Below are 25,666 nucleotides of genomic sequence, written 5' to 3'. Positions count from 1 at the left end.
GTACTACCTACAGCCCTAGGGTACTACCTACAGCACTAGGGTACTACCTACAGCACTAGGGTACTACCTACAGCACTAGGGTACTACCTACAGCACTAGGGTACTACCTACAGCACTAGGGTACTACCTACAGCACTAGGGTACTACAGCACTAGGGTACTACAGCCCTAGGGTACTACCTACAGCACTAGGGTACTACCTACAGCACTAGGGTACTACCTACAGCACTAGGGTACTACCTACAGCACTAGGGTACTACAGCCCTAGGGTACTACCTACAGCACTAGGGTACTACAGCCCTAGGGTACTACCTACAGCACTAGGGTACTACAGCCCTAGGGTACTACAGCCCTAGGGTACTACAGCAACTGAGTTTTCTTGACTTGGACATAATGTTTTGTCAACACGTGTCTTACCGTTGTTTAACCAGATGAACAGCTGCTCTTTGCGAAAATGTGTTTGTAGTTACAGTTCTAGCTAATAGTCTTTGTTAGAGTTTAAACTTCCTCTTCCAATTATAATTTGGAGAAGAAAAGGTAGAAGATCCCTGCTCCAGCAAAACAACAGGTGCTCTGGCCACCCTCTACCCACCCGCAGGGCGGTGTGTGAGGGGGTGGAGTCTGTTCCTATGGCGACCAGGCTGAAAAGGCGGTGTGTGAGGGGGTGGAGTCTGTTCCTATGGTGACCAGGCTGAAAAGGCGGTATGTGAGGGGGTGGAGTAAGTTCCTATGGGGACCAGGCTGAAAAGGCGGTGTGTGAGGGGGTGGAGTCTGTTCCTATGGGGACCAGGCTGAAAAGGCGATGGGTGAGGCGGTTTAGTCTGTTTCTATGGCGACCAGGCTGAAATTTCGGTGTGTGTGAGGGGGTGGAGTCTGTTCCTATGGGGACCAGGCTGAAAAGGCGGTGTGTGAGGGGGTGGAGTCTGTTCCTATGGGGACCAGGCTGAAAAGGCGGTATGTGAGGGGGTGGAGTAAGTTCCTATGGGGACCAGGCTGAAAAGGCGGTATGTGAGGGGGTGGAGTAAGTTCCTATGGGGACCAGGCTGAAAAGGCGGTGTGTGAGGGGGTGGAGTCAGTTCCTATGGGAACCAGGCTGAAAAGGGGGTGGAGTCTGTTCCTATGGAGACCAGGCTGAAAAGGCGGTGTGCGAGGGGGTGGAGTCTGTTCCTATGGAGACCAGGCTGAAAAGGCGGTGTGTGAGGGGGTGGAGTCAGTTCCTATGGGGACCAGGTTGAAAGCGAAAGCCTTCTGAGAGAGAGAGAGTAGCTCGACCTACTGTTCCAACAACGTGAATGTCCATCTCCATTCTCCTCAGTCGATGTGTTTGCCAGTCAAGCGTGTCTCTCCGCTCTGAATTTCTTATTTTGCAAAGTGTACATCCAAACGACACCTGGACGTAAGTATAGCTTTGAATATGACCAATAACCATATTGGCTCATAATAAATGTATGTGGTGTTGAAATTATAACTTGTTCTGTAAACATGCACTTTTATTTTGAGTACGTTTTCGTTTTTTCGCTTTTATTTATGTGTTGGCTTTATGACACAGTTATTTGAGTTTGTGCTTTAATAGGTGGTGATTTAGTAGCCATGTAGACGGTTGTATAGTGAAGGACTTTGATTTGTAATGCATTTACAGAAGTTGAAAACACAATTGTTTTCTTTCCCCGTTTACCTTGGAAGACCTTTATATACTTTGCAATGCAAATGTTTTCGTTACGCAATCGAACTGTCCAAAGGCAGGTGTAAGGTTTCCACAAGCGAATAAATTAATCTTTAACTAGAATTAGATTTTAGGTTTATGTTGGGGCTCCTATACACGTGATCTGATCACTGTGTGATCCATTTAGCTATTATTAAAAGCAACCACTTGTTTAATATACAGTACAATAGGTTATGTTCTGTTTGCAGTAGGTGTCAATATACAAATCCGAACCCCTTCTGTTCTTTTGGGGGGGGGGGTCCAGTTTTGGTTTTACGACCTCCATACCAGTCTTTAGTTTTTTTGACACTGTTGACAACAATAACCTGTTGTAGGCTAGATACGTTTAGGCAACGCAACAGTTTCTCTTGCCAGAGCTCTTACATGTCGTGACTTTTTCATGCCTGGTCCCATTCACTTTGACATGTTTTTGGGGGAATTTGGGGACACACACACGGTATAGAATATAATTTTCTTTGGCATCCCTACACAAGAAAGAAAATGCATTCATTCGGCTCTACTGTTAAGTTAGTGTCAGGATACAAACATTTGAGTCAGAAATGTAATAAAACACGAATGTATCAGTATTTAATTCCCAAGGAAAACCTGATTTAAAAAGATGTATTGCTCTTCAAAATCAGAAACTTCTTACACGCTGATGTACTGGTTTGCTTTTAAGATCTCAAATCAAGGACCGCGTTTCTTGGACCAAAACAAGTGTAAATCTGCTGGACCTGGTCGACTGCTCTGCGACTACTACCACTCCCAGTCAGTCCTCAGACATCACCATGGAGAAGTATGAGAAGATGGGGAAGATCGGGGAAGGGTCCTACGGCGTGGTGTTCAAGTGCAGGAACAGGGACACGGGACAGATCGTTGCCATCAAGAAGTTTGTGGAGTCTGAAGACGACCCCGTCATCAAGAGGATCGCTCTGAGAGAGATTAGGATGCTGAAGGTAAAAACCACTCAGCCTTGAGCCATCTTTATTAAAACCACTCAACCTTGAGCCATCTTTATTAAAACCACTCAACCTTGAGCCATCTTTATTAAAACCACTCAACCTTGAGCCATCTTTATTAAAACCACTCAACATTGAGCCATCTTTATTAAAACCACTCAACCTTGAGCCATCTTTATTAAAACCACTCAACCTTGAGCCATCTTTATTAAAACCACTCAACCTTGAGCCATCTTTATTAAAACCACTCAGCCTTGAGCCATCTTTATTAAAACCACTCAACCTTGAGCCATCTTTATTAAAACCACTCAACCTTGAGCCATCTTTATTAAAACCACTCAGCCTTGAGCCATCTTTATTAAAACCACTCAACCTTGAGCCATCTTTATTAAAACCACTCAACCTTGAGCCATCTTTATTAAAACCACTCAGCCTTGAGCCATCTTTATTAAAACCACTCAACCTTGAGCCATCTTTATTAAAACCACTCAGCCTTGAGCCATCTTTATTAAAACCACTCAACCTTGAGCCATCTTTATTAAAACCACTCAACCTTGAGCCATCTTTATTAAAACCACTCAGCCTTGAGCCATCTTTATTAAAACCACTCAACCTTGAGCCATCTTTATTAAAACCACTCAGCCTTGAGCCATCTTTATTAAAACCACTCAACCTTGAGCCATCTTTATTAAAACCACTCAACCTTGAGCCATCTTTATTAAAACCACTCAACCTTGAGCCATCTTTATTAAAACCACTCAGCCTTGAGCCATCTTTATTAAAACCACTCAACCTTGAGCCATCTTTATTAAAACCACTCAACCTTGAGCCATCTTTATTAAAACCACTCAGCCTTGAGACATCTTTATTAAAACCACTCAGCCTTGAGACATCTTTATTAAAACCACCCAGCCTTGAGACATCTTTATTAAAACCACTCAACCTTGAGCCATCTTTATTAAAACCACTCAACATTGAGCCATCTTTATTAAAACCACTCAACCTTGAGCCATATTTATTAAAACCACTCAACCTTGAGCCATCTTTATTAAAACCACTCAACCTTGAGCCATCTTTATTAAAACCACTCAACCTTGAGCCATCTTTATTAAAACCACTCAGCCTTGAGACATCTTTATTAAAACCACCCAGCCTTGAGCCATCTTTATTAAAACCACTCAACATTGAGCCATCTTTATTAAAACCACTCAACCTTGAGCCATATTTATTAAAACCACTCAACCTTGAGCCATCTTTATTAAAACCACTCAACCTTGAGCCATCTTTATTAAAACCACTCAACCTTGAGCCATCTTTATTAAAACCACTCAACATTGAGCCATCTTTATTAAAACCACTCAGCCTTGAGCCATCTTTATTAAAACCTCTCAGCCTTGAGCCATCTTTATTAAAACCACTCAGCCTTGAGCCATCTTTATTAAAACCTCTCAGCCTTGAGCCATCTTTATTAAAACCACTCAGCCTTGAGCCATCTTTATTAAAACCACTCAACCTTGAGCCATCTTTATTAAAACCACTCAACCTTGAGCCATCTTTATTAAAACCACCCAGCCTTGAGACATATTTATTAAAACCACTCAGCCTTGAGCCATCTTTATTAAAACCACTCAGCCTTGAGCCATCTTTATTAAAACCACCCAGCCTTGAGCCATCTTTATTAAAACCACCCAGCCTTGAGCCATCTTTATTAAAACCACTCAACCTTGAGCCATCTTTATTTCTCTTTCTTTTATTATCTCACACCTGTTGCATAAATCCTCTCTGACTGCTTGTGTTTTTATAACAAACTTCACTGTTAACCCACTGTAGACTTCACTGTAAACCTCCTGTAGACTTCACTGTTAACCCCCTGTAGACTTCACTGTTAACCCCCTGTAGACTTCACTGTAAACCCCCTGTAGACTTCACTGTAAACCCCCTGTTGACTTCACTGTAAACCCCCTGTAAACTTCACTGTAAACCCCATGTAAACTTCACTGTAAACCCCCTGTAAACTTCACTGTTAACCCCCTGTAAACTTCACTGTTAACCCCCTGTAGACTTCACTGTAAACCCCCTGTAGACTTCACTGTAAACCCCCTGTAGGCTTCATTGTAAATCCCCTGTATACTTCACTGTTAACCCCCTGTAGGCTTCACTGTAAACCCCCTGTAGACTTCACTGTTAACCCCCTGTAGACTTCACTGTAAACCCCTTGTAGACTTCACTGTAAATCCCCTGTAGACTTCACTGTAAACCCCCTGTAGACTTCACTGTAAACCCCCTGTAGGCTTCACTGTAAACCCCCTGTAGACTTCACTGTAAATCCCCTGTAGACTTCACTGTAAACCCCCTGTAGACTTCACTGTAAACCCCCTGTAGACTTCACTGTAAACCCCCTGTAGGCTTCACTGTAAACCCCCTGTAGACTTCACTGTAAACCCCCTGTAGACTTCACTGTAAACCCTCTGTAGACTTCACTGTAACCCCCCTGTAGACTTCACTGTTATGTAGGACAAGATGCATGCACCAAGGCAGGGAAGGTGAATGAAGACTCTGCTTTTCCCTGCCTTGTTGCATCCCAGTTGTACGTCATTGGACACAAGCGGGGAGGGTATTCTGTCTTTGTTCTTGCTCACTGCCCCTGTTTTAAGAGCTTCCTGTTGAATACAGAGGACAGCAGCCAATGAACACGCAGTTACCATACAGTCCTGGGGATGTTTTGACACTAGTCGAGGAAAATGTTTAGTGTCATTTTAGTTCAACAACTGGTTGCTGTATTTTTTTTCTGTCTTATATTTGACTGTTGTGCATCTTGGATTCACTAACAACAACCCTGACAGCTGGTGATAGATTTAGCTTATCCAGAATTAACATTCCTTTCCCGTTAGTATGTAGAATTAATAGTTTACCTTTCAATCAGCCAGATGTGTTCAACAACAAACTAATTGCATGTAATTGACATTAAGAATTAGTGATATTATATGGAGCAAAAACGCAACATGTAAAGTGTTGGTCCCATGTTTCATGAGCTGAAATAAAAGATCCCAGAAATGTTCCATACGCACAAAAAGCTTATTTCTTTTAAATTTTGTGGACAAATTTGTTAAATCCCTGTTAGTGAGCATTTCTCAATTGCCAAGAAAATCCATCCGTGTGGCATATTAATAAGCTGATTAAACAACATGGTCACTTCACAGGTGCACCTTGTGCTGGGGACAATAAAATGGCACTCTAAAATGTACAGTTTTGTCAAAATAAAATGCCACAGAGATCTTAGGTTTTGAGGGAGAGGCCAATTGGCATGCTGACTGCAGGAATGTTCACCAGAGCTGCTGCCAGATAATTGAATGTTAAAATCTCTACCATAAGCGTCGTTTTAGAGAATTTGTCAGTACGTCCAACATGCTTCACAACCGCAGGCGACGTGTAACCATGCCAGCCCAGTGTAACGGCTGTCTAATGCCTCCTCCTCGGATGAGGAGGAGGAGTAAGGGTCGGACCAAAACGCAGCGTTGTATGCAGACATAATGGATCTTTATTAAAGAAAGACGAAACACGAAAACTCTTACACAAACTACAAAACAACAAACGACGTAGACAGACCTGAACTTGAGAACTTACATAGACACGAAGAACGCACGAACAGGAAAGACTAGCCAAACGAACGAACAAACGAAACAGTCCCGTGTGGTGCAACAGACACAGACACGGGAACAATCACCCACAAACAAACAGTGAGAACAGCCTACCTCAATATGGTTCTCAATCAGAGGAAACGTCAAACACCTGCCTCTAATTGAGAACCATATCAGGCAACACATTTAACCCCACATAGAAACACATAACATAGACTACCCACCCAGCTCAAGTCCTGACCAACTAAACAAAGTTAAACAAAGGAAAATAAGGTCAGGAACATGACACCCAGGACCTCCACATCGTCTGAGACCAGCCACAGCTGATGAAACTGAGGAGTATTTCTGTCTGTAATAAAGCCCTTTTGTGGGAAAAAAATCATTCTGATTGGCTGGGCTTGGATCCAAGTGGGTGGGCCTATGCCCTCCCAGACCCACCCATGGCTGCAACCCTGCCCAGTCATGTGAAATCCATAGATTAGGCCCAAATGAATTTATTTCAATTGAATGATTTTCTTTTATGTGAACTGTAACTTAGTAAAATTGTTCCATGTTGTGTTTATATTTTTGTTCAGTATATACAGTACCAGCCAAAAGTTTGGACACACCTACTTATTCAAGGGTTTTTCTTTATTTTTACTATTTTCTACATTGTAGAATAATAGTGAAGACATAAAAACGTCATAGATTGACACTTTTCCAACAAGTCAGTTTGTCAAATTTCTGCCCTGCTTAGTGCTGTTATTGTGAAGTGGAAACGTCTAGGAGCAACAACGGCTCATCCACGAAGTGGTAGGCCACACAAGAACGGGACCGCCGAGTGCTGAATCATGTAGCGCGTTAAAATCATCTGTCCTCGTTTGCATCACTCACTACCGTGTTCCGAACGGCCTCTGGAAGCAACGTCAGCACAATAACTGTTTGACCGCATGAACCCTCCTCTCCTGGGGCTGGACGTTCCCCCGTCCAATCAAATACCCCAGGTACTCCACCTCCTCCGGGTTCGCGGTCAACCCGGCTTGTCTGAGCGCGTCCAGCACGGCCTGGATGCGCGTCAGGTGCTCTTCCCAACCTTGTCTGTGGATAATGATATCATCCAAATAGGCTGCTGCATACTGCTGGTGGGGTCGAAGTACTTTGTTCATCAGTCGCTGGAATGTGGGCGGGGCTCCGTGGAAACCGAACGGGAGCACCCGGTACTGATACAAACCCATATGGTGTCGAAAACGCCGTCTTCTCCCGGGAGGAGGCTGCCAACGGTACCTGGCAATATTCTTTGGTCAGGTCAAAGGTGCTGATGTACCGGGCCTTTCCCAATCGGTCGATGAGCTCGTCCACCCTCGGCATGGGGTAGGCGTCGAACAAGCTTATGTCTTTCACACCCCGCAAATCATTACAGAGGCGCGGGCTACAGTCCGGTTTGGGCACCAACACGTTGGGGCTGCACTGTGAGACTCTTCAACAACCCCCATCCTCAGCATAGCCTCTACTTCCTGTTTCACGGCCTCCGGAATCCAATATGGCCTCTTACGTACCATTTCCCCGGGCCGGGTACGGATGTGGTGTTCAATGAGGGTCGTGCGGTTTCCACGTATGGTTCCCACGTACCGTCGGGGCAGCAACAATACCTCTCGAAGTTCCCCCTGTTGGTGCGACACCTGATACAAAAGGTTATTCTTGATTTGGAAATGGGGGTATCGCCATTAAAAACACCCAGCCTTGAGCCATCTTTATTAAAACCACCCAGGACCTCCACATCGCCAGTCACTCACCCCTGGAAGTAGCTGTCCATCCACCACTACCACTTGGGCTGTGTCGGCTTTCAAGTTAGGATCCTCCCACTGGGCCGTCCCGAATTGTCCCCTCAGTTGGCCCCCAGGGGGTGACTCGACTGGCCCCTCCTGTGGTTCCCCGGGGGGGGGGGGGGGGGGGGGGGGTTGGGTTTCGGCACCCCCTCTGACTCCGGTCCCGTAGATACACGTTTGCTTCCGGGCCGCACAAGCAATGGGTCGTCCTCGCTCTCGTCTTCGGCCGGCTTGTACCTTCTTCCTCAGCTCGTGCCCCCACAGAGCTGCGAACCGCGGACAATCTCGTCCCTGTAGGAGAGGTACCGGCATCTATGGTACTGCACCCACCATCATCTGGCAGTTCCCTTGTGCCGTCGCGATGTTGGCCCATACCAATGGATACCGCTTTGTGTCCCCGTGAACACAGGAAATGGACATCTCCCTACCACGTTTGGTATCCTGGTTCAGCAGGCTCGTGGTTATGAGGGTAACCATACTTCCGGAGTCTAATAGAGCTTCCGTGTCATGTCCGTCAACCTTCACCCTTTGCAGTTGATTTTGTGGTGTGCCCAACAGTAGGTGACGTAGGTCACTGCGTGACCCTGCTCGCCTCCGGGGCTTGCTGATGGCATCGACTCCTCTCGAGCCGGGCAATTCCAGGCAGTGTGCCCCCGGGCGCCACACTCAAAACACCTCCTTTGGTCTCCATCTACCCGGGGTCGTCGGTGGCGGATCGGCCCTGCCCCAGCCATCTCTCCACAGGTTTGCGGTCCCTTGGCCCTGCCGACTGTCGGTTTGGGGTACACAGCAGAGGGGCTGTCCTTCCTACTCCTCGAACTGGTCGCCGACTCGGCCCGGCTCCCACTCAGCAGGGCCTGAGTGTTCTGATGCGTCTCCACTGCTTCCAGGAGGACTTCCAAGGTCTGGGGCGCGCATAGACTCGCTGCCCTCTTCATGTTGTGGGGTAGTGCTCGTAGGAAGCGATCCAGGACCACTTTGTCTAGGATGGAGAGGGTGGATACGTCGGTTAGGAGCCCCCCCCCTGGTGACGCGCAGTAGGTCGCTCATCTGGGCTCGGGAGGATGTGTCAGCTATCAACCTCCAGTTGTGGAATAGTTGAGCCCGATGGGCCAGGCTGTACCCGTAGCGGCTGAGTATCTCCCGTTTGAGTCCGTCGTAGTTAGCCGATATGATCATCGTTCAGGTCCCAATACGCCTTTAACCTGTCTAGGACTGGGATTCCGCTAGCGGAACCCCTCGCCAACAGCCAATTAAATTGCAGGGCGCCAAATTCAATCAACAGAAATCTCATAATTCAATTTTCTCATACATACAAGTATTAGGCACCATTTTAAAGATAAAATTCTCGTTAATCCAACCGATTTCAAATCATCTTTTCGGCGAAAGCAGAACATATCATTATGTTAGGTCAGCGACTAGTCACAGAATACATACAGTGATTTTCCAAGCAAAGAGAGGAATCACAAAAAGCAGAAATATTGATAAAATTAATCACTAACCTTTGATATTCTTCATCAGATGACACTCCCGGGACAACATGTTACACAATACATGTATGTTTTGTTCGATCAAGTTCATATTTATATCCAAAAACCTCAGTTTACATTTCGCTTTGCCTCCAAAACATCCTGTGAATTTGCACAGAGCCACATCAAATCACAGAAATACTCATAATAAACATTAATAAAATATACAAGAAATTGAAGATTTTGTACCAGGCTGTGTGTACTACTCCCTTCACAGAACAGCGCAAACTGTCTCTAATCAGAATAGAAACAGGAGTGGGAGGCCCTGGTGCACAACAGAGCAAGAGGACAAGTACATTAGAATGTCTAGTTTGAGAAACAGACGCCTCGCAAGTCCTCAACTGGCAGCTTCATTAAATAGTACCCGCAAAACACCAGTTTTAACGTCAACAGTGAAGAGGCAACGCCGGGATGCTGGCCATATCTCAGACTAAGCCAATAAAAATAAAATATTAAAATGAGCAAAAGAACACAGACACTGGACAGAGGAACTCTGCCTAGAAGGCCAGCATCCCAGAGTCGCCTCTTCACTGTTGACGTTTAGACCGTATCATCTTGTTATAGACCGTATCATCTTGTTATTGACACCATGTCTGTTATAGACTGTATCATCTTGTTATAGACTGTATCATCTTGTTATAGACTGTATCATCTTGTTATAGACTGTATCATCTTGTTATAGACTGTATCATCTTGTTATAGACTGTATCATCTTGTTATAGACTGTATCATCTTGTTATAGACCGTATCATCTTGTTATAGACTGTATCATCTTGTTATAGACCGTATCATCTTGTTATAGACTGTATCATCTTGTTATTGACACCATGTCTGTTATAGACCGTATCATCTTGTTATAGACTGTATCATCTTGTTATAGACCGTATCATCTTGTTATAGACCGTATCATCTTGTTATAGACTGTATCATCTTGTTATTGACACCATGTCTGTTATAGACCGTATCATCTTGTTATAGACTGTATCATCTTGTTATAGACCGTATCATCTTGTTATAGACCGTATCATCTTGTTATAGACTGTATCATCTTGTTATTGACACCATGTCTGTTATAGACCGTATCATCTTGTTATAGACTGTATCATCTTGTTATAGACCGTATCATCTTGTTATAGACCGTATCATCTTGTTATAGACTGTATCATCTTGTTATTGACACCATGTCTGTTATAGACTGTATCATCTTGTTATAGACTGTATCATCTTGTTATTGACACCATGTCTGTTATAGACTGTATCATCTTGTTATAGACTGTATCATCTTGTCATATTGTTTTGTTGCTGTGACATACTGTATGGGCTTGACGAAACGTGTCTTGCCAACTACTATGGTCATTGCCTGACCAAGTAGCTTCCTCATCCTCCTCACCCTCCTCGTCCTCATAAACAGTTCTTCCAGTAGCCTCCTCATCCTCCTCATCATCCTCATAAACAGTTCTAGAACTCCAGATAGGGACATATCGGTTGTCATGGGAGACCACAGCATGTTTATAACCGTTCCTCTTCCTGCAATCTCTGTTTTGATAAGACATGTGGGAGCTTGTCAGCCGCTCTGCACAAAGCAAACACAGATCCATTACTTTCTGTTATGTAATCGCTATATCCATATCACTGTGTGCACCTACAGTAAATTGGGATCACTGTACAATTAAACGATTACAAAAGTGAGTAGTTTGTGCGGTGTAGCAGAGGTGCTTTGTGATACAGTTGAAGTCTGAAGTTTACACGCACTTAGGTTGTAGTCATTAAAACTTGTTTTTCAACCACTCCACAAATTTCTTGTTAACAAACTATAGTTTTGGCAAGTCTGTTACGACATCTGCTTTGTGCATGACACAAGTAATTTTTCCAACAATTGTTTACAGACAGATTATTTCACTTATAATTCACAGTATCACAATTCCAGTGGGTCAGAAGTTTACATACACTAAGTTGACTGTGCCTTTAAACAGCTTGGGAAATTCCAGACAATTATGTAATGGCTTTAGAAGCTTCTGATAGGCTAATTGACATCATTTGAGTCAATTGGAGGTGTACCTGTGGATGTATTTCAAGGACTACCTTCAAACTCAGTGCCTCTTTGCTTGACATCATTTGAAAATCAAACGAAATCAGCCAAGAAAAACAATTGTAGACCTCCACAAGTCTGGTTCATCCTTGGGAGCAATTTCCAAACGCCTGAAGGTACCACGTTTATCTGTACAAACAATAGTACGCAAGTATAAACACCATGGGGCCACGCAGCCGTCATACCGCTCAGGAAGGAGACGCGTTCTGTCTCCTAGAGATGAACGTACTTTGGTGTGAAAAGTGCAAATCAATCGCAGAACCACAGCAAAGGACCTTGTGAAGATGCTGGAGGAAACATGTACAAAAGTATCTCTATCCACATAACCTGAAAGGCCGCTCAGCAAGGAAGAAGCCACTGCTCCAAAACCGCCATAAAAAAGCCAGACTACGGTTTACCACTGCACATGGGGACAAAGCTCGTACGTTTTGGAGAAATGTCCTCTGTTCTGATGAAACAAAAATAGAACTGTTTGGACATAATGACCATCGTTATGTTTGGAGGAAAAGGGAGGAGGCTTGCAAGCCGGAGAACACCATCCCAACCGTGAAGCACGGGGGTGGCAGCATCATGTTGTGGTGGTGCTTTGCTGAAGGATGGAAAGGTGCACTTCACAAAATAGATGGCATCATGAGGAAAGAGGGAAATTATGTGGATATATTGAAGCAACATCTCAAGACATCAGTCAGGAAGTTAAAGCTTGGTCGCAAATGGGTCTTCCAAATGGACAATGACCCCAAGCATACTTCCAAAGCTGTGGAAAAATGGCTTAAGGACAACAAAGTCAAGGTATTTGAGTGGCCATCACAAAGCTCTGACCTCAATCCTTTAGAAAATTTGTGGACAGAACTGAAAAAGCGTGTGCGAGCAAGGAGGCCTACAAACCTGACTCAGTTACACCAGCTCTGTCATGAGGAATGGGCCAGAATTCACCCAACTTATTGTGGGAAGCTTGTGGAAGGCTACCTGAAACGTTTGACCCAAGTTAAACAATTTAAAGGTAATGCTACCAAATACTAATTGAGTGTATGTAAACTTCTGACCCACTGGGAATGTGATGAAAGAAATAAAAGCTGAAATAAATAATTCTCTCTACTATTATTCTGACATTTCCCATTCTTAAAATAAAGTGGTGAACCTAACTGAACTAAGACAGGGAATTTTTAAATGTCAGGAATTGTGAAAAACTGAGTTTAAATGTATTTGGCTAAACTGTATGTGAACATCCGACTTCAACTGTAGATGCAACAATGGATGGATTAATCCATCAGATATTGACTGAAATAATTGCACATAACATTTACCTGGGGGTTTTGGTGGGTATTCAATTGTTTAATACATTTAAATATATTTACATATTTTTTTTATATTTGTATTGGTTTTTAAAATCGTACAATGTACGTTGTTATTTTATCAGATATATATTTTTTCAAATCTGTTAAAATAAAGACTATTATATTACATTTACATTTAAGTCATTTAGCAGACGCTCTTATCCAGAGCGACTTACAAATTGGAAAGATATTTATATATATTTTTAATCTTTATTTAACTAGGCAAGTCAATTAAGAACACATTCTTATTTTCAATGACAGCCTAGGAACAGTGGGTTAACTGCCTTGTTCAGGGGCAGAACAACAGTTTTACCTTGTCGGGGATTTGAACTTGCAATCTTTCAGTTACTAGTCCAACGCTCTAACCACTAGGCTACCCTGCTGCCCTATATGTATCTAATATACATAAATACACTGGGTTCATTTGCATATATGAGTAAATTAACATAAATGGGTGGAACAGGGCTACAACCACCAAACACCTGCACTGTCTACCCTACCTGCACTCACCTGCTCTGTCTACCCTACCTGCTCTGTCTACCCTACCTGCACTGTCTACCCTACCTGCACTCACCTGCTCTGTCTACCCTACCTGCACTCACCTGCTCTGTCAACCCTACCTGCACTCACCTGCTCTGTCCACCTTACCTGCACTCACCTGCTCTGCCCACCCTACCTGCTCTGTCTACCCTACCTGCACTCACCTGCTCTGTCTACCCTACCTGCACTCACCTGCTCTGTCTACCCTACCTGCTCTGTCTACCCTACCTGCACTCACCTGCTCTGTCTACCCTACCTGCACTCACCTGCTCTGTCCACCCTACCTGCACTGTCTACCCTACCTGCACTCACCTGCTCTGTCTACCCTACCTGCACTCACCTGCTCTGTTTACCCTACCTGCACTCACCTGCTCTGTCTACCCTACCTGCACTCACCTGCTCTGCCCACCCTACCTGCTCTGTCTACCCTACCTGCACTCACCTGCTCTGCCCACCCTACCTGCACTGTCTACCCTACCTGCACTCACCTGCTCTGTCTATCCTACCTGCACTGTCTACCCTACCTGCACTCACCTGCTCTGTCTACCCCACCTGCTCTGTCTACCGTACCTGCTCTGTCCACCCTACCTGCACTCACCTGCTCTGTCCACCCTACCTGCACTGTCTACCCTACCTGCACTCACCTGCAATGACCCCAAGCATACTTCCAAAGGTGTGGCAAAATGTCTTAAGGACAACAAAGTCAAGGTATTGGAGTGGCCATCACACAGACCTGACCTCAATCGTATAGAAAATGTGTGGGTAAAACTGAAAAAGCGTGTGCGAGCAAGGAGGCCAACAAACCTGACTCAGTTACACCAGCTCTGTCAGGAGGAATGGGCCAAAATTGACCCAACTTATTGTGGGAAGCTTGTGGAAGGATACCCGAAACGTTTGACCCAAGTTAACCAATTTAAAGGCAATGTTACCAAATACCAATTGAGTGCATGTAAACTTCTGACCCACTGGGAATGTAATGAAAGAAATAAAAGCTGAAATAAATCAGTCTCTCTACTATTATTCTGACATTACACATTCTTAAAATAAAGTGGTCATCCTAACTGACCTAAGACAGGGAATTTTTACTAGGATTAAATGTCAGGAATTGTGAAATTGTTTAAATGCATTTGGCTAAGGTGTATGTAAACTTCCGACTTCAACTGTATATGTGTGTGTGTGTGTGTGTGTGTGTGTGTGTGTGTGTGTGTGTGTGTGTCTGTGTTATCCGAGCAGCAACTAAAGCACTCCAACCTGGTGAACCTGATTGAGGTGTTCAGACGTAAACGTAAGCTACACCTGGTGTTTGAATACTGTGATCACACCGTCCTCAACGAGCTGGACCGATACCCCAGAGGGTGAGTTCTGGCTGTCTACACACACACAGGCTCTCTCTGTCTCACACACAGGCTCTCTCTGTCTCACACACAGGCTCTCTCTGTCTACACACACAGGCTCTCTCTGTCTCACACACAGGCTCTCTCTGTCTACACACACAGGCTCTCTCTGTCTCACACACAGGCTCTCTCTGTCTACACACACAAGCTCTCTCTGTCTACACACACAAGCTCTCTCTGTCTCACACACAAGCTCTCTCTGTCTCACACACAAGCTCTCTCTGTCTCACACACAGGCTCTCTCTGTCTCACACACAGGCTCTCTCTGTCTCACACACAGGCTCTCTCTGTCTCACACACAGGCTCTCTCTGTCTCACACACAGGCTCTCTCTGTCTCACACACAGGCTCTCTCTGTCTCACACACAGGCTCTCTCTGTCTCACACACAGGCTCTCTCTGTCTCACACACAGGCTCTCTCTGTCTACACACACAGGCTCTCTCTGTCTACACACACAGGCTCTCTCTGTCTCACACACAGGCTCTCTCTGTCTCACACACAGGCTCTCTCTGTCTCACACACAGGCTCTCTCTGTCTCACACACAGGCTCTCTCTGTCTACACACACAGGCTCTCTCTGTCTCACACACAGGCTCTCTCTGTCTCACACACAGGCTCTCTCTGTCTCACACACAGGCTCTCTCTGTCTCACACACAGGCTCTCTCTGTCTCACACACAGGCTCTCTCTGTCTCACACACAGGCTCTCTCTGTCTCACACACTGATAGATTATAAAGATTGTTTATCTGTCTCCCTGCTGTTTATCTATGACCTGTATATATTTGTATTTTTTAATTGAACCTTTATTTAACCAGGCAAGTCAGTTAAGAACGCATTCTTATTTTCAATGATGGCCTAGGAACAGTGGGTTAACTGCCTTGTTCAGGGGCAGAACAACAGATTTTTACCTTGTCAGCTCAGGGATTCGATCTAGCAACCTTTCGGTTACTGGCCCAACGCCCTAACCACTAGGCTACCTGCCGCCCCTTATAGTGTCTCCCCTGCTGATAGCCACAGTGTTTGGCTGTTACCACGGAGACTGAACTGCTCGTTGCGGAATGTTTACAGCGATGCATTCCCAGAATGCTGTGTTGGCTGACAGGGAGGGAGGTGAAGTTGTAGGAACACAGACAGACAGACAGACAGACAGACAGACAGACAGACAGACAGACAGACACACAGTTAATAGAGGGTTTGTAGCTATCTGGTGCCTGCCTCACTCCCATGGGGGGGCTCAGCCACAGGAAGGGGGAGAGAGATTGTCTATGTCCCAAGTGGCACCCTGTTCCCTATATAGTACACTACTTTTGACCGTAGCCCTATTGGTTCCAGTCAAAAGTAGTGCACTATATAGGGAGCCATTTAGGATGCATCCATGGCTATTAAATCACCAGTTGTAAGGCTGGATTTAGCCATCTCCATGGCAACACTGATGGATGGGCTTCGGGACTACAGTTTACAATAAGAGAGGGGGAGAGAGAGGGGGAGGGAGGGGGAGGGGGAGGTAGGGAGAGAGGGGGAGAGGAGAGGGGAGGGAGGGAGAGAGATATACACTTCCCACAGGGTCGGGTGGTGAGACAGGGATGCAGCTTAAGCCCCACCCTCTTCAACATATATATATCAACGAATTGGCGAGGGCACTAGAACAGTCTGTAGCACCCGGCCTCACCCTACTAGAATCTGAAGTCAAATGTCTACTGTTTGCTGATGATCTGGTGCTTCTGTCCCTAACCAAGGAGGGCCTACAGCATCACCTAGATCTGCAAAAATATCATCTGTGTACGACATAAAACACCAAATAATGCACGCAGAGTAGAATTAGGCCGATACCCGCTAATTATCAAAATCCAGAAAAGAGCCGTTCAATTCTACAACCACCTAAAAGGAAGCGATTCCCAAACCTTCAATAACAAAGCCATCAGCTACAGAGTGATGAACCTGAAGAAGTGTCCCCTAAGCAAGCTAGTCCTGGGGCTCTGTTCACAAACAGAGCCCCAGGACAGAATTAGACCCAACCAAATCATGAGAAAACAAAAAGATAATTACTTGACACATTGGAAAGAATTAACCAAAAAACAGAGCAAACTAGAATGCTATTTGGCCCTAAACAGAGAGTACACAGTGGTAGAATACCTGATCACTGTGAATTACCCAAACTTAAGGAAAGCTTTGACTATGTACAGACTCAGTGAGCGTAGCCTTGCTATTGAGAAATCCCGCCGTAGGCAGACATGGCTCTCAAGAGAAGACAGGCTATGTGCACACTGCCCACAAAATGAGGTGGAAACTGAGCTGCACTTCCTAACCTCCTGCCAAATGTATTACCATATTAGAGACACATATTTCCCTCAGATTACACAGACCCACAAAGAATTCAAAAACAAACCCAATTTTGATAAACTCCCATATCTACTGGGTGAAATACCACAGTGTGTCATCACAGCAGTAAGATTTGTGACCTGTTGCCACAAGCAAAGGGCAACCAGTGAAGACCATTTTTAAATACAACCCATATTTGTTTATTTTTAACTATGTGCACGTCATTACAACACTGTATAGAGACATAATATGACATTTGAAATGTCTCTATTCCTTTGGAACTTTTGTAAATGTAATGTTTACTGTTCATTTGTACTGTTTACTTCACTTTTGTTTATCCATTTCACTTGCTTTTGCAATGTAAGCATATGTTTCCCATGCCAATAAAGCCCCTTGAATTGAATTGAATTGAGAAAGAGAGAGAACTAATCAGCCACTACAAACGTCAGCTGACGTTAGCCACTGCTGTGTTTTTAATGTTTTTATTACAGGTTGCCGTAAACTGCAGTCAGAGATTAGAGCCAGCAATCTGATGATCTGTACCTGGCTTTGGGTTTTACTGGTCATAGAATTACATACATAGTCCTGAAAATTAAATCTATAATGTAAAAGTATATCTATGTTACTTGGTTGTCTCTTCTGAACTTCCAGTGTTCCAGAACATCTGGTGAAAAGCATCACCTGGCAGACACTCCAGGCTGTCAACTTCTGTCATAAACAGAACGTAAGTGGTTTTCCCCTACTTTTTTCTCCGTCCCTCCCCTACGCAAACCGCTGTTTTACTAGCATTCCAGTCTCCTGGCCGACCAACCGTTAATCTTTCACTGAGATACAACAAACCGCCACGGAGACCCCTTTAACAGTCAAGCTGCACAGCTAAAGTCCGGATATGTGGTGTAATTTATTATTACACACCGTAGCAAAACGTTTTGCAACAGAAAAAAAATGAAAAACAACTGTTTCTCATTGGACAATTTCAGGTAGTTCCCTACCACTTTTTGGCCCGTTTGCTTCTGTTTGGTTCCTAGTGAATACACCCGCCTGATCTGCTGCATGTCTTCTCTAGCCTGGCAAAGTACCGTCTTCTCTAGCCTGGCAAAGTACCGTCTTCTCTAGCCTGGCAAAGTACCGTCTTCTCTAGCCTGGCAAAGTACCGTCTTCTCTAGCCTGGCAAAGTACCGTCTTCTCTAGCCTGGCAAAGTACCGTCTTCTCTAGCCTGGCAAAGTACCGTCTTCTCTAGCCTGGGAAAGTACCGTATTCTCTAGCCTGGGAAAGTACCGTCTTCTCTAGCCTGGGAAAGTACCGTCTTCTCTAGCCTGGGAAAGTACCGTCTTCTCTAGCCTGGGAAAGTACCGTCTTCTCTAGCCTGGCAAAGTACCGTCTTCTCTAGCCTGGCAAAGTACCGTCTTCTCTAGCCTGGCAAAGTACCGTCTTCTCTAGCCTGGCAAAGTACCGTCTTCTCTAGCCTGGCAAAGTACCGTCTTCTCTAGCCTGGCAAAGTACCGTCTTCTCTAGCCTGGCAAAGTACCGTCTTCTCTAGCCTGGCAAAGTACCGTCTTCTCTTGCCTGGCAAAGTACCGTCTTCTCTAGCCTGGCAAAGTACCGTCTTCTCTAGCCTGGGAAAGTACCGTCTTCTCTAGCCTGGGAAAGTACCGTCTTCTCTAGCCTGGGAAAGTACCGTCTTCTCTAGCCTGGCAAAGTACCGTCTTCTCTAGCCTGGCAAAGTACCGTCTTCTCTAGCCTGGGAAAGTACCGTCTTCTCTAGCCTGGGAAAGTACCGTCTTCTCTAGCCTGGGAAAGTACCGTCTTCTCTAGCCTGGCAAAGTACCGTCTTCTCTAGCCTGGCAAAGTACTGTCTTCTCTAGCCTGGCAAAGTACTGTCTTCTCTAGCCTGGCAAAGTACTGTCTTCTCTAGCCTGGCAAAGTACCGTCTTCTCTAGCCTGGCAAAGTACCGTCTTCTCTAGCCTGGCAAAGTACCGTCTTCTCTAGCCTGGCAAAGTACCGTCTTCTCTAGCCTGGCAAAATACCGTCTTCTCTAGCCTGGTGTCACGATCGTGTGGAGGATTGATGGACCAAAACGCAGCTTTAGGAAAATAAGCCATCTTCCTTTTATTTTCAAAAGATGACGAAAAATAAACACGAAACACTTAATACAAACTATACAAAACAACAAACGACCGTGAAGCTAAATAACGTTGTGCACATACACACACAGGCTACAAACGTTCTACATAGACAATTACTCACAACCAATGAGAGCCTATGGCTACCCTAAATAAGGCTCCCAATCAGAGACAACCGAAATCAGCTGTCTCTAATTGGGAACTCATTCAGGTAACCATAGACTCTCCTAGACAACTAAACATACATAGACAACACTAGACACATGTACTCCACACAAACCCATATCCTATACCCAACAACCCCTTTACCATAAAAAACACCCAAAACCAACAAAACACAAACATTCCCCATGTCACACCCTGACCTAACTAAAATAATAAAGAAAACAAAGAATACTAAGGCCAGGGCGTGACACCTGGCAAAGTACCGTCTTCTCTAGCCTGGCAAAGTACCGTCTTCTCTAGCCTGGCAAAGTACCGTCTTCTCTAGCCTGGCAAAGTACCGTCTTCTCTAGCCTGGCAAAGTACCGTCTTCTCTAGCCTGGCAAAGTACCGTCTTCTCTAGCCTGGCAAAGTACCGTCTTCTCTAGCCTGGCAAAGTACCGTCTTCTCTAGCCTGGCAAAGTACCGTCTTCTCTAGCCTGGCAAAGTACCGTCTTCTCTAGCCTGGCAAAGTACCGTCTTCTCTAGCCTGGCAAAGTACCGTCTTCTCTAGCCTGGGAAAGTACCGTCTTCTCTAGCCTGGCAAAGTACCGTCTTCTCTAGCCTGGCAAAGTACCGTCTTCTCTAGCCTGGCAAAGTACCGTCTTCTCTAGCCTGGCAAAGTACCGTCTTCTCTAGCCTGGCAAAGTACCGTCTTCTCTAGCCTGGCAAAGTACCGTCTTCTCTAGCCTGGCAAAGTACCGTCTTCTCTAGCCTGGGAAAGTACCGTCTTCTCTAGCCTGGGAAAGTACCGTCTTCTCTAGCCTGGGAAAGTACCGTCTTCTCTAGCCTGGGAAAGTACCGTCTTCTCTAGCCTGGGAAAGTACCGTCTTCTCTAGCCTGGGAAAGTACCGTCTTCTCTAGCCTGGGAAAGTACCGTCTTCTCTAGCCTGGGAAAGTACCGTCTTCTCTAGCCTGGCAAAGTACCGTCTTCTCTAGCCTGGCAAAGTACCGTCTTCTCTAGCCTGGCAAAGTACCGTCTTCTCTAGCCTGGCAAAGTACCGTCTTCTCTAGCCTGGCAAAGTACCGTCTTCTCTAGCCTGGGAAAATACCGTCTTCTCTAGCCTGGCAAAATACCGTCTTCTCTAGCCTGGCAAAGTACTGTCTTCTCTAACCTGGCAAAGTACCGTCTTCTCTAGCCTGGGAAAGTACCGTCTTCTCTAGCCTGGGAAAGTACCAGATATGTTTGTGCTGCCTTGTAACAGTGTGACATAGCCTGGTCCCAGGTCTGTTTGTGTTGTCTTGTTAATGATTTGCTTGACAATGACCATAGGAGTTGGCAAGACGGGACACAAACAGATCTGGGAACCAGGCTGTTGTCCTCTTCTGACGTATAGATCAACAACCGTACCAGACCGCCACATGATCAGCTGTGGTTGAAAGCCAGGTCCGCCCTGGCTGGCACTGTTAAACGACTAACCGTTTTGCTTGTTGTCTCTGTCTCCTGCAGTGCATCCACAGAGATGTGAAGCCCGAGAATATCCTCATCACTAAACAGCAGGTCATTAAGCTCTGTGACTTCGGATTCGCCAGGATCCTCAGTAAGTTATTTTTTAATGTGTCCAAAATGACATCCTATTCACTATGAAGTGCTATACATGTTTACTATGATCCATAGGGTTCTGATCAAATGTAGTGCACTATGTAGGGAATATAGTGCTATTTGGAACACCATCATTATGAGGCTCCTTCCCTGAGCTGAATAGTCATGTTACTGTACTGTTCCTGTAGGTCTACTGCCCCCTGGTGGACTCCTGTTGTAATACCACTGTCTTAACTTTCTGGCATTGCGTCATCATTGAAATCAACACTAGTTCCATTTCTTATCAATTCTTCCCTCCTAAACAGAGTCTTGTATCTAACAGCTTCCAGACTCGTGTGTGTTTTTTTGGGGGGAAATAACACAAGACAGCAAAAATATGAATTTTTGATTCACATTGAACAATGAAGTTATATTTTCATTCTGTTCTGTTCTATCCTATACCATTATATTCTAACTATCTGTCTATGTTGTGTAAAGCCTGCTTATAAAAAGTCTTACAATGCATTATAACCACATTATATTAAATGCATTATACCATGCAGGCTTTAAGTCTTGTTCCTAAACAGAGATGTGTATCGATCTGTCCCTGCAGCCGGTCCATGTGACTACTACACAGACTATGTGGCAACGCGATGGTACCGTGCCCCTGAGCTGCTCGTGGGTGATACTCAGTATGGAGCCCCTGTTGATGTTTGGGCGCTGGGCTGTGTCTTCTCTGAGCTGCTCTCTGGCATCCCCCTCTGGCCCGGCAAGTCAGACATGGACCAGCTCTACCTCATCAGGAAGACACTGGGTACGTGGGATTAATATAGCTAGGGTGTCCCATATTCCCTTCAGAGTGCATTACTGTTGGCATCCTATTCCCTTCGTAGTGCACTACTGTTGGCACACTATTCCCTTCGTAGTGCACTACTGTTGGCACACTATTCCCTTCGTAGTGCACTACTGTTGGCACACTATTCCCTTCGTAATGCACTACTGTTGGCACACTATTCCATTCTTAGTGCACTACTGTTGGCACCCTATTCCCTTCATAGCGCGCTACTGTTGGCATCCTATTCCCTTCTAGTGCACTACTGTTGGCACCCTATTCCCTTCATAGTGCACTACTGTTGGCATCCTATTTCCTTCATAGTGCACGACTGTTGGCATCCTATTCCCTTCGTAGTGCACTACTGTTGGCACCCTCTTCCCTTCGTAGTGCACTACTGTTGGCACCCTATTCCCTTTGTAGTGCACTACTGTTGGCACCCTATTCCCTTCATAGTACACGACTGTTGGCACCCTATTCCCTTCATAGTGCACTACTGTTGGCATCCTATTCCCTTCATAGTGCACTACTGTTGGCATCCTATTCCCTTCATAGTGCGCTACTGTTGGCATCCTATTCCCTTCATAGTGCACTACTGTTGGCATCCTATTCCCTTCATAGTGCACTACTGTTGGCACCCTATTCCCTTCATAATGCACTACTGTTGGCACCCTATTCCCTTCGTAGTGCACTATTGTTGGCACCCAATTCCCTTCGTAGTGCACTACTGTTGGCACCCTATTCCCTTCATAGTGCACTACTGTTGGCACCCTATTCCCTTCATAGTGCACTACTGTTGGCCAGAGGCTGGAAATAGGGACACAATCAATGTTTCAGTTAGTGACGCGTTATAACAGTTAGTGCCGCGTTATAACAGTTAGTGCCGCGTTATAACAGTTAGTGATGTGTTATAACCAGTATATAATACCAGTATATAATACCAATATATAATTCTAGTATATAATACCAGTATATAATAGTATATAATACCAGTATATAATACCAGTATATAATACCATATAATAGTATATAATACCAGTTTCACCAGTTAGGTCTGGAAAAGGACGGTCCCCTTTATTATCACTAAACATGAGCTCCTCTGCATGAGAGCACCTCACGTATGACCGACGATGTCAAATGTAATGTAAAATACAAGGCTGTCGTCACTGTCACATTACGTTCACCTGTTACAGTGTGTTAGGTAGAGGAGAGAAGTAAGAGCTTTGTCTGTCTGTGTGTGGGTGTGTGTGTGTGTCTGTGTGTGTGTGTGTCTGTGTGTGTGTGTGTGTGTGTGTGTGTCTGTGTGTGTGTGTGTGTGTGTGTGTGTGTCTGTCTGCAGGAGACCTGATCCCCCGCCACCAGCAGGTATTCAGTAAGAACCAGTTCTTCAGTGGAGTCTGCATCCCAGAGCCTCAGGAAATGGTGAGAACAAACATATAATGATGATTCATCGACCAAAACGTTCAATAAATCAGATTCAATAAAACATCTTGAGGAGCGTACTGTATTTCAGGGTTCCCTACTGGCAGCCCGTTGGAAGCTTCTTGCGGTCCATTTGCAGTCTACAAATTATTTGTAATTATGTTCCTGTCCTCTGACCGTCCTCTCGGCTGAATCTAGTTGATGATCCCTGCTGTATATCAATTAAATCAACGTTTATTTGTTTTATTTGTTACGTACACAGTATACAGCGGAGTGTAAACTGTGTCATGAAATGCTTACTCGCTGCCTCACAACACTTGTGGAAATTATAAAAAGGGTAAAAAATTATACATAATAAGGCATCATTTATCATCCAATAGGAAACTCTGGAACTGAAATACCCCAACCTATCATATCAAGCACTAAGTCTGATGAAGGTAAGCCTGTCTATCCAGCCATTCACCTGCTGGCAATTTGTGTGGTAAAAATATCTGGTTCTCTTATGAAATGAATGATCTCTCATTTAATGGTCTCTGATGTTTTATTAGCAAATATTCCTTCCCTAAATGACCTTTGCCCCCTGACCCCAGGGCTGCCTGCGTATGGACCCGTCGGAGCGGTTGACCTGTGAGCAGCTTCTGGAACACCCGTACTTCGACAGCCAACGGGAGGAGAACGAGAGCACCGGCCGGGAACATGACCGCTCCACCAAGAAGAGGTCACGCCTCCTGCCCCGCAAACACCTCCCACCTGGGGTCAGTATGCTTCTTCACGTTAAAACAGCCGGTCCCAATTCACTCCCTACCCCCTTTCCTCTTGGCTCTAACCCTTCAATGTTTGTAGATCTGTAAGGTGGAACTTGGAAGCAATATGGTGGAAGCTCCATGCAAATTGGGACCAGCTGTCAGAGATGGCAAAATGCTGTACAAACAATTGAAGGTGTCTACACGATGCAGTACATCCTCTGTCATTTTTGTATTCTCTTCCACTATTTAAATTATTGCCTATGAGATGATATAGTGTCGCTCTTCCAACTTCATTAACACTCGTTTCCTTTCCTCTCTCTAGTATTTGCCTCAGCTCACCAGCAGCAGTATCTTCCCAGCTCTGGACAACAAGAAGTACTATACCAGCCTGAGGAAATTCAACTACCACTTCCCTAACATCTAAATCCACCATTTTGGATCAGAAATTCAACTACCACTTCCCTAACATCTGAATCCACCATTTTGGATCAGAAATTCAACTACCACTTCCCTGACATCTAAACCCACCATTTTGGATCAGAAATTCAACTACCACTTCCCTGACATCTAAATCCACCATTTTGGATTTGAATGGTCCAGTCGCACATTCATCAACATATACCGTGTTCACGGTGCTAGTCAGAACTAGGAAACTGACATTTCCTGGTTGTAGTTATAGACGTGTCGCGTACAACGAATCAACAAGTGGGACATTTCTTGAGTTTTCTAGTTCCGACTAGCATGTAAACACGGCAATATTCTGGTCAGCTCAGGAACCAGGAAGTGAATCACAACGTGGAAGGACAGGGAGAAGTCCTTGTGATGTCATTCTATGCACTGTCAACTTTTTTTTTTTCTACTGAAAGACAATTTTTATTATGTGGTGGTTGCCTCCATTGAAGGTGTATTTTGTATATCTATATAATGTTGACAAGGAGCAGCCTAGTGCTCAGCTGGTAGATTGAGGTGGTCTTCCAGGCAGACTACGTTGCACGTCATCGACTGTGCCGGCCTGGCTATAACATATGTGGTTGATCTGATACGTAAAATACCTATCCAGACATTGTGAGGTCTGGCAGGCGTCTGTAATGTAGTCAACCTGGGAACACAGCCAGATACTCGTGTAGAACGGAGGGAGCACCATAGCCTACTGCCTTGACTGGTTTTGCCAAATGTTATTTGTGTTTTTTTTTAAATAATGAGCGAGACAGTTGACATTTTTTGGTAGTGATTTGCGTTTTGTTAAAATATTGATTTTCTCAGAAGTAGGTTTGAGTTATTTGTAAAGAAGAAATGTAACAGAAGGTAAAAGGTCAGCTCGGCTTTATTTTATTGGACAGAAATTGTTAATAAGCGATTGTCTGAAATGATCAGATCAGCGTAGCTTTGTGGATTAAATACAGTAAGGGTTCTATTCAGTCAAGATCTCTGAAGCGATGTGCACGGAACAAAAATGTAAAAGTGTTGGTCCCATGTTTCATGAGCTGAAATAAAAGATCCCAGAAATGCTC

At 44.8% G+C, this 25,666-nt stretch overlaps 1 protein-coding gene across 2 annotated transcripts; it reads left to right on the top strand.

Annotated features, from left to right (window-relative positions):
• The first annotated feature begins 1,152 nt into the window (after positions 1 to 1,152).
• cdkl1 (cyclin dependent kinase like 1 (CDC2 related kinase)) lies at positions 1,153 to 25,666 on the top strand. Of its 2 annotated transcripts, XM_055862510.1 has the most exons (11): positions 1,153 to 1,395; positions 2,381 to 2,657; positions 14,829 to 14,950; positions 17,959 to 18,031; positions 21,084 to 21,174; positions 21,769 to 21,969; positions 23,327 to 23,409; positions 23,790 to 23,846; positions 24,000 to 24,164; positions 24,253 to 24,348; positions 24,478 to 25,666. In XM_055862510.1, the coding sequence occupies exons 1-11, from the start codon at positions 1,292 to 1,294 to the stop codon at positions 24,577 to 24,579; spliced, it is 1,371 nt and encodes a 456-aa protein (XP_055718485.1). In that variant the 5' UTR covers positions 1,153 to 1,291; the 3' UTR covers positions 24,580 to 25,666. The 2 variants fall into 2 exon arrangements, with proteins under 2 accessions (XP_055718485.1, XP_055718487.1); XM_055862512.1 differs by lacking the exon at positions 24,253 to 24,348 and having other exon boundaries at positions 1,157 to 1,395.

Source organism: Salvelinus fontinalis, chromosome 15 (genome assembly GCF_029448725.1).
Source record: "Salvelinus fontinalis isolate EN_2023a chromosome 15, ASM2944872v1, whole genome shotgun sequence".
In the NCBI taxonomy this organism is placed as follows: Eukaryota; Metazoa; Chordata; class Actinopteri; order Salmoniformes; family Salmonidae; genus Salvelinus; species Salvelinus fontinalis.
This window is presented reverse-complemented; position numbering and strand designations above follow the sequence as displayed.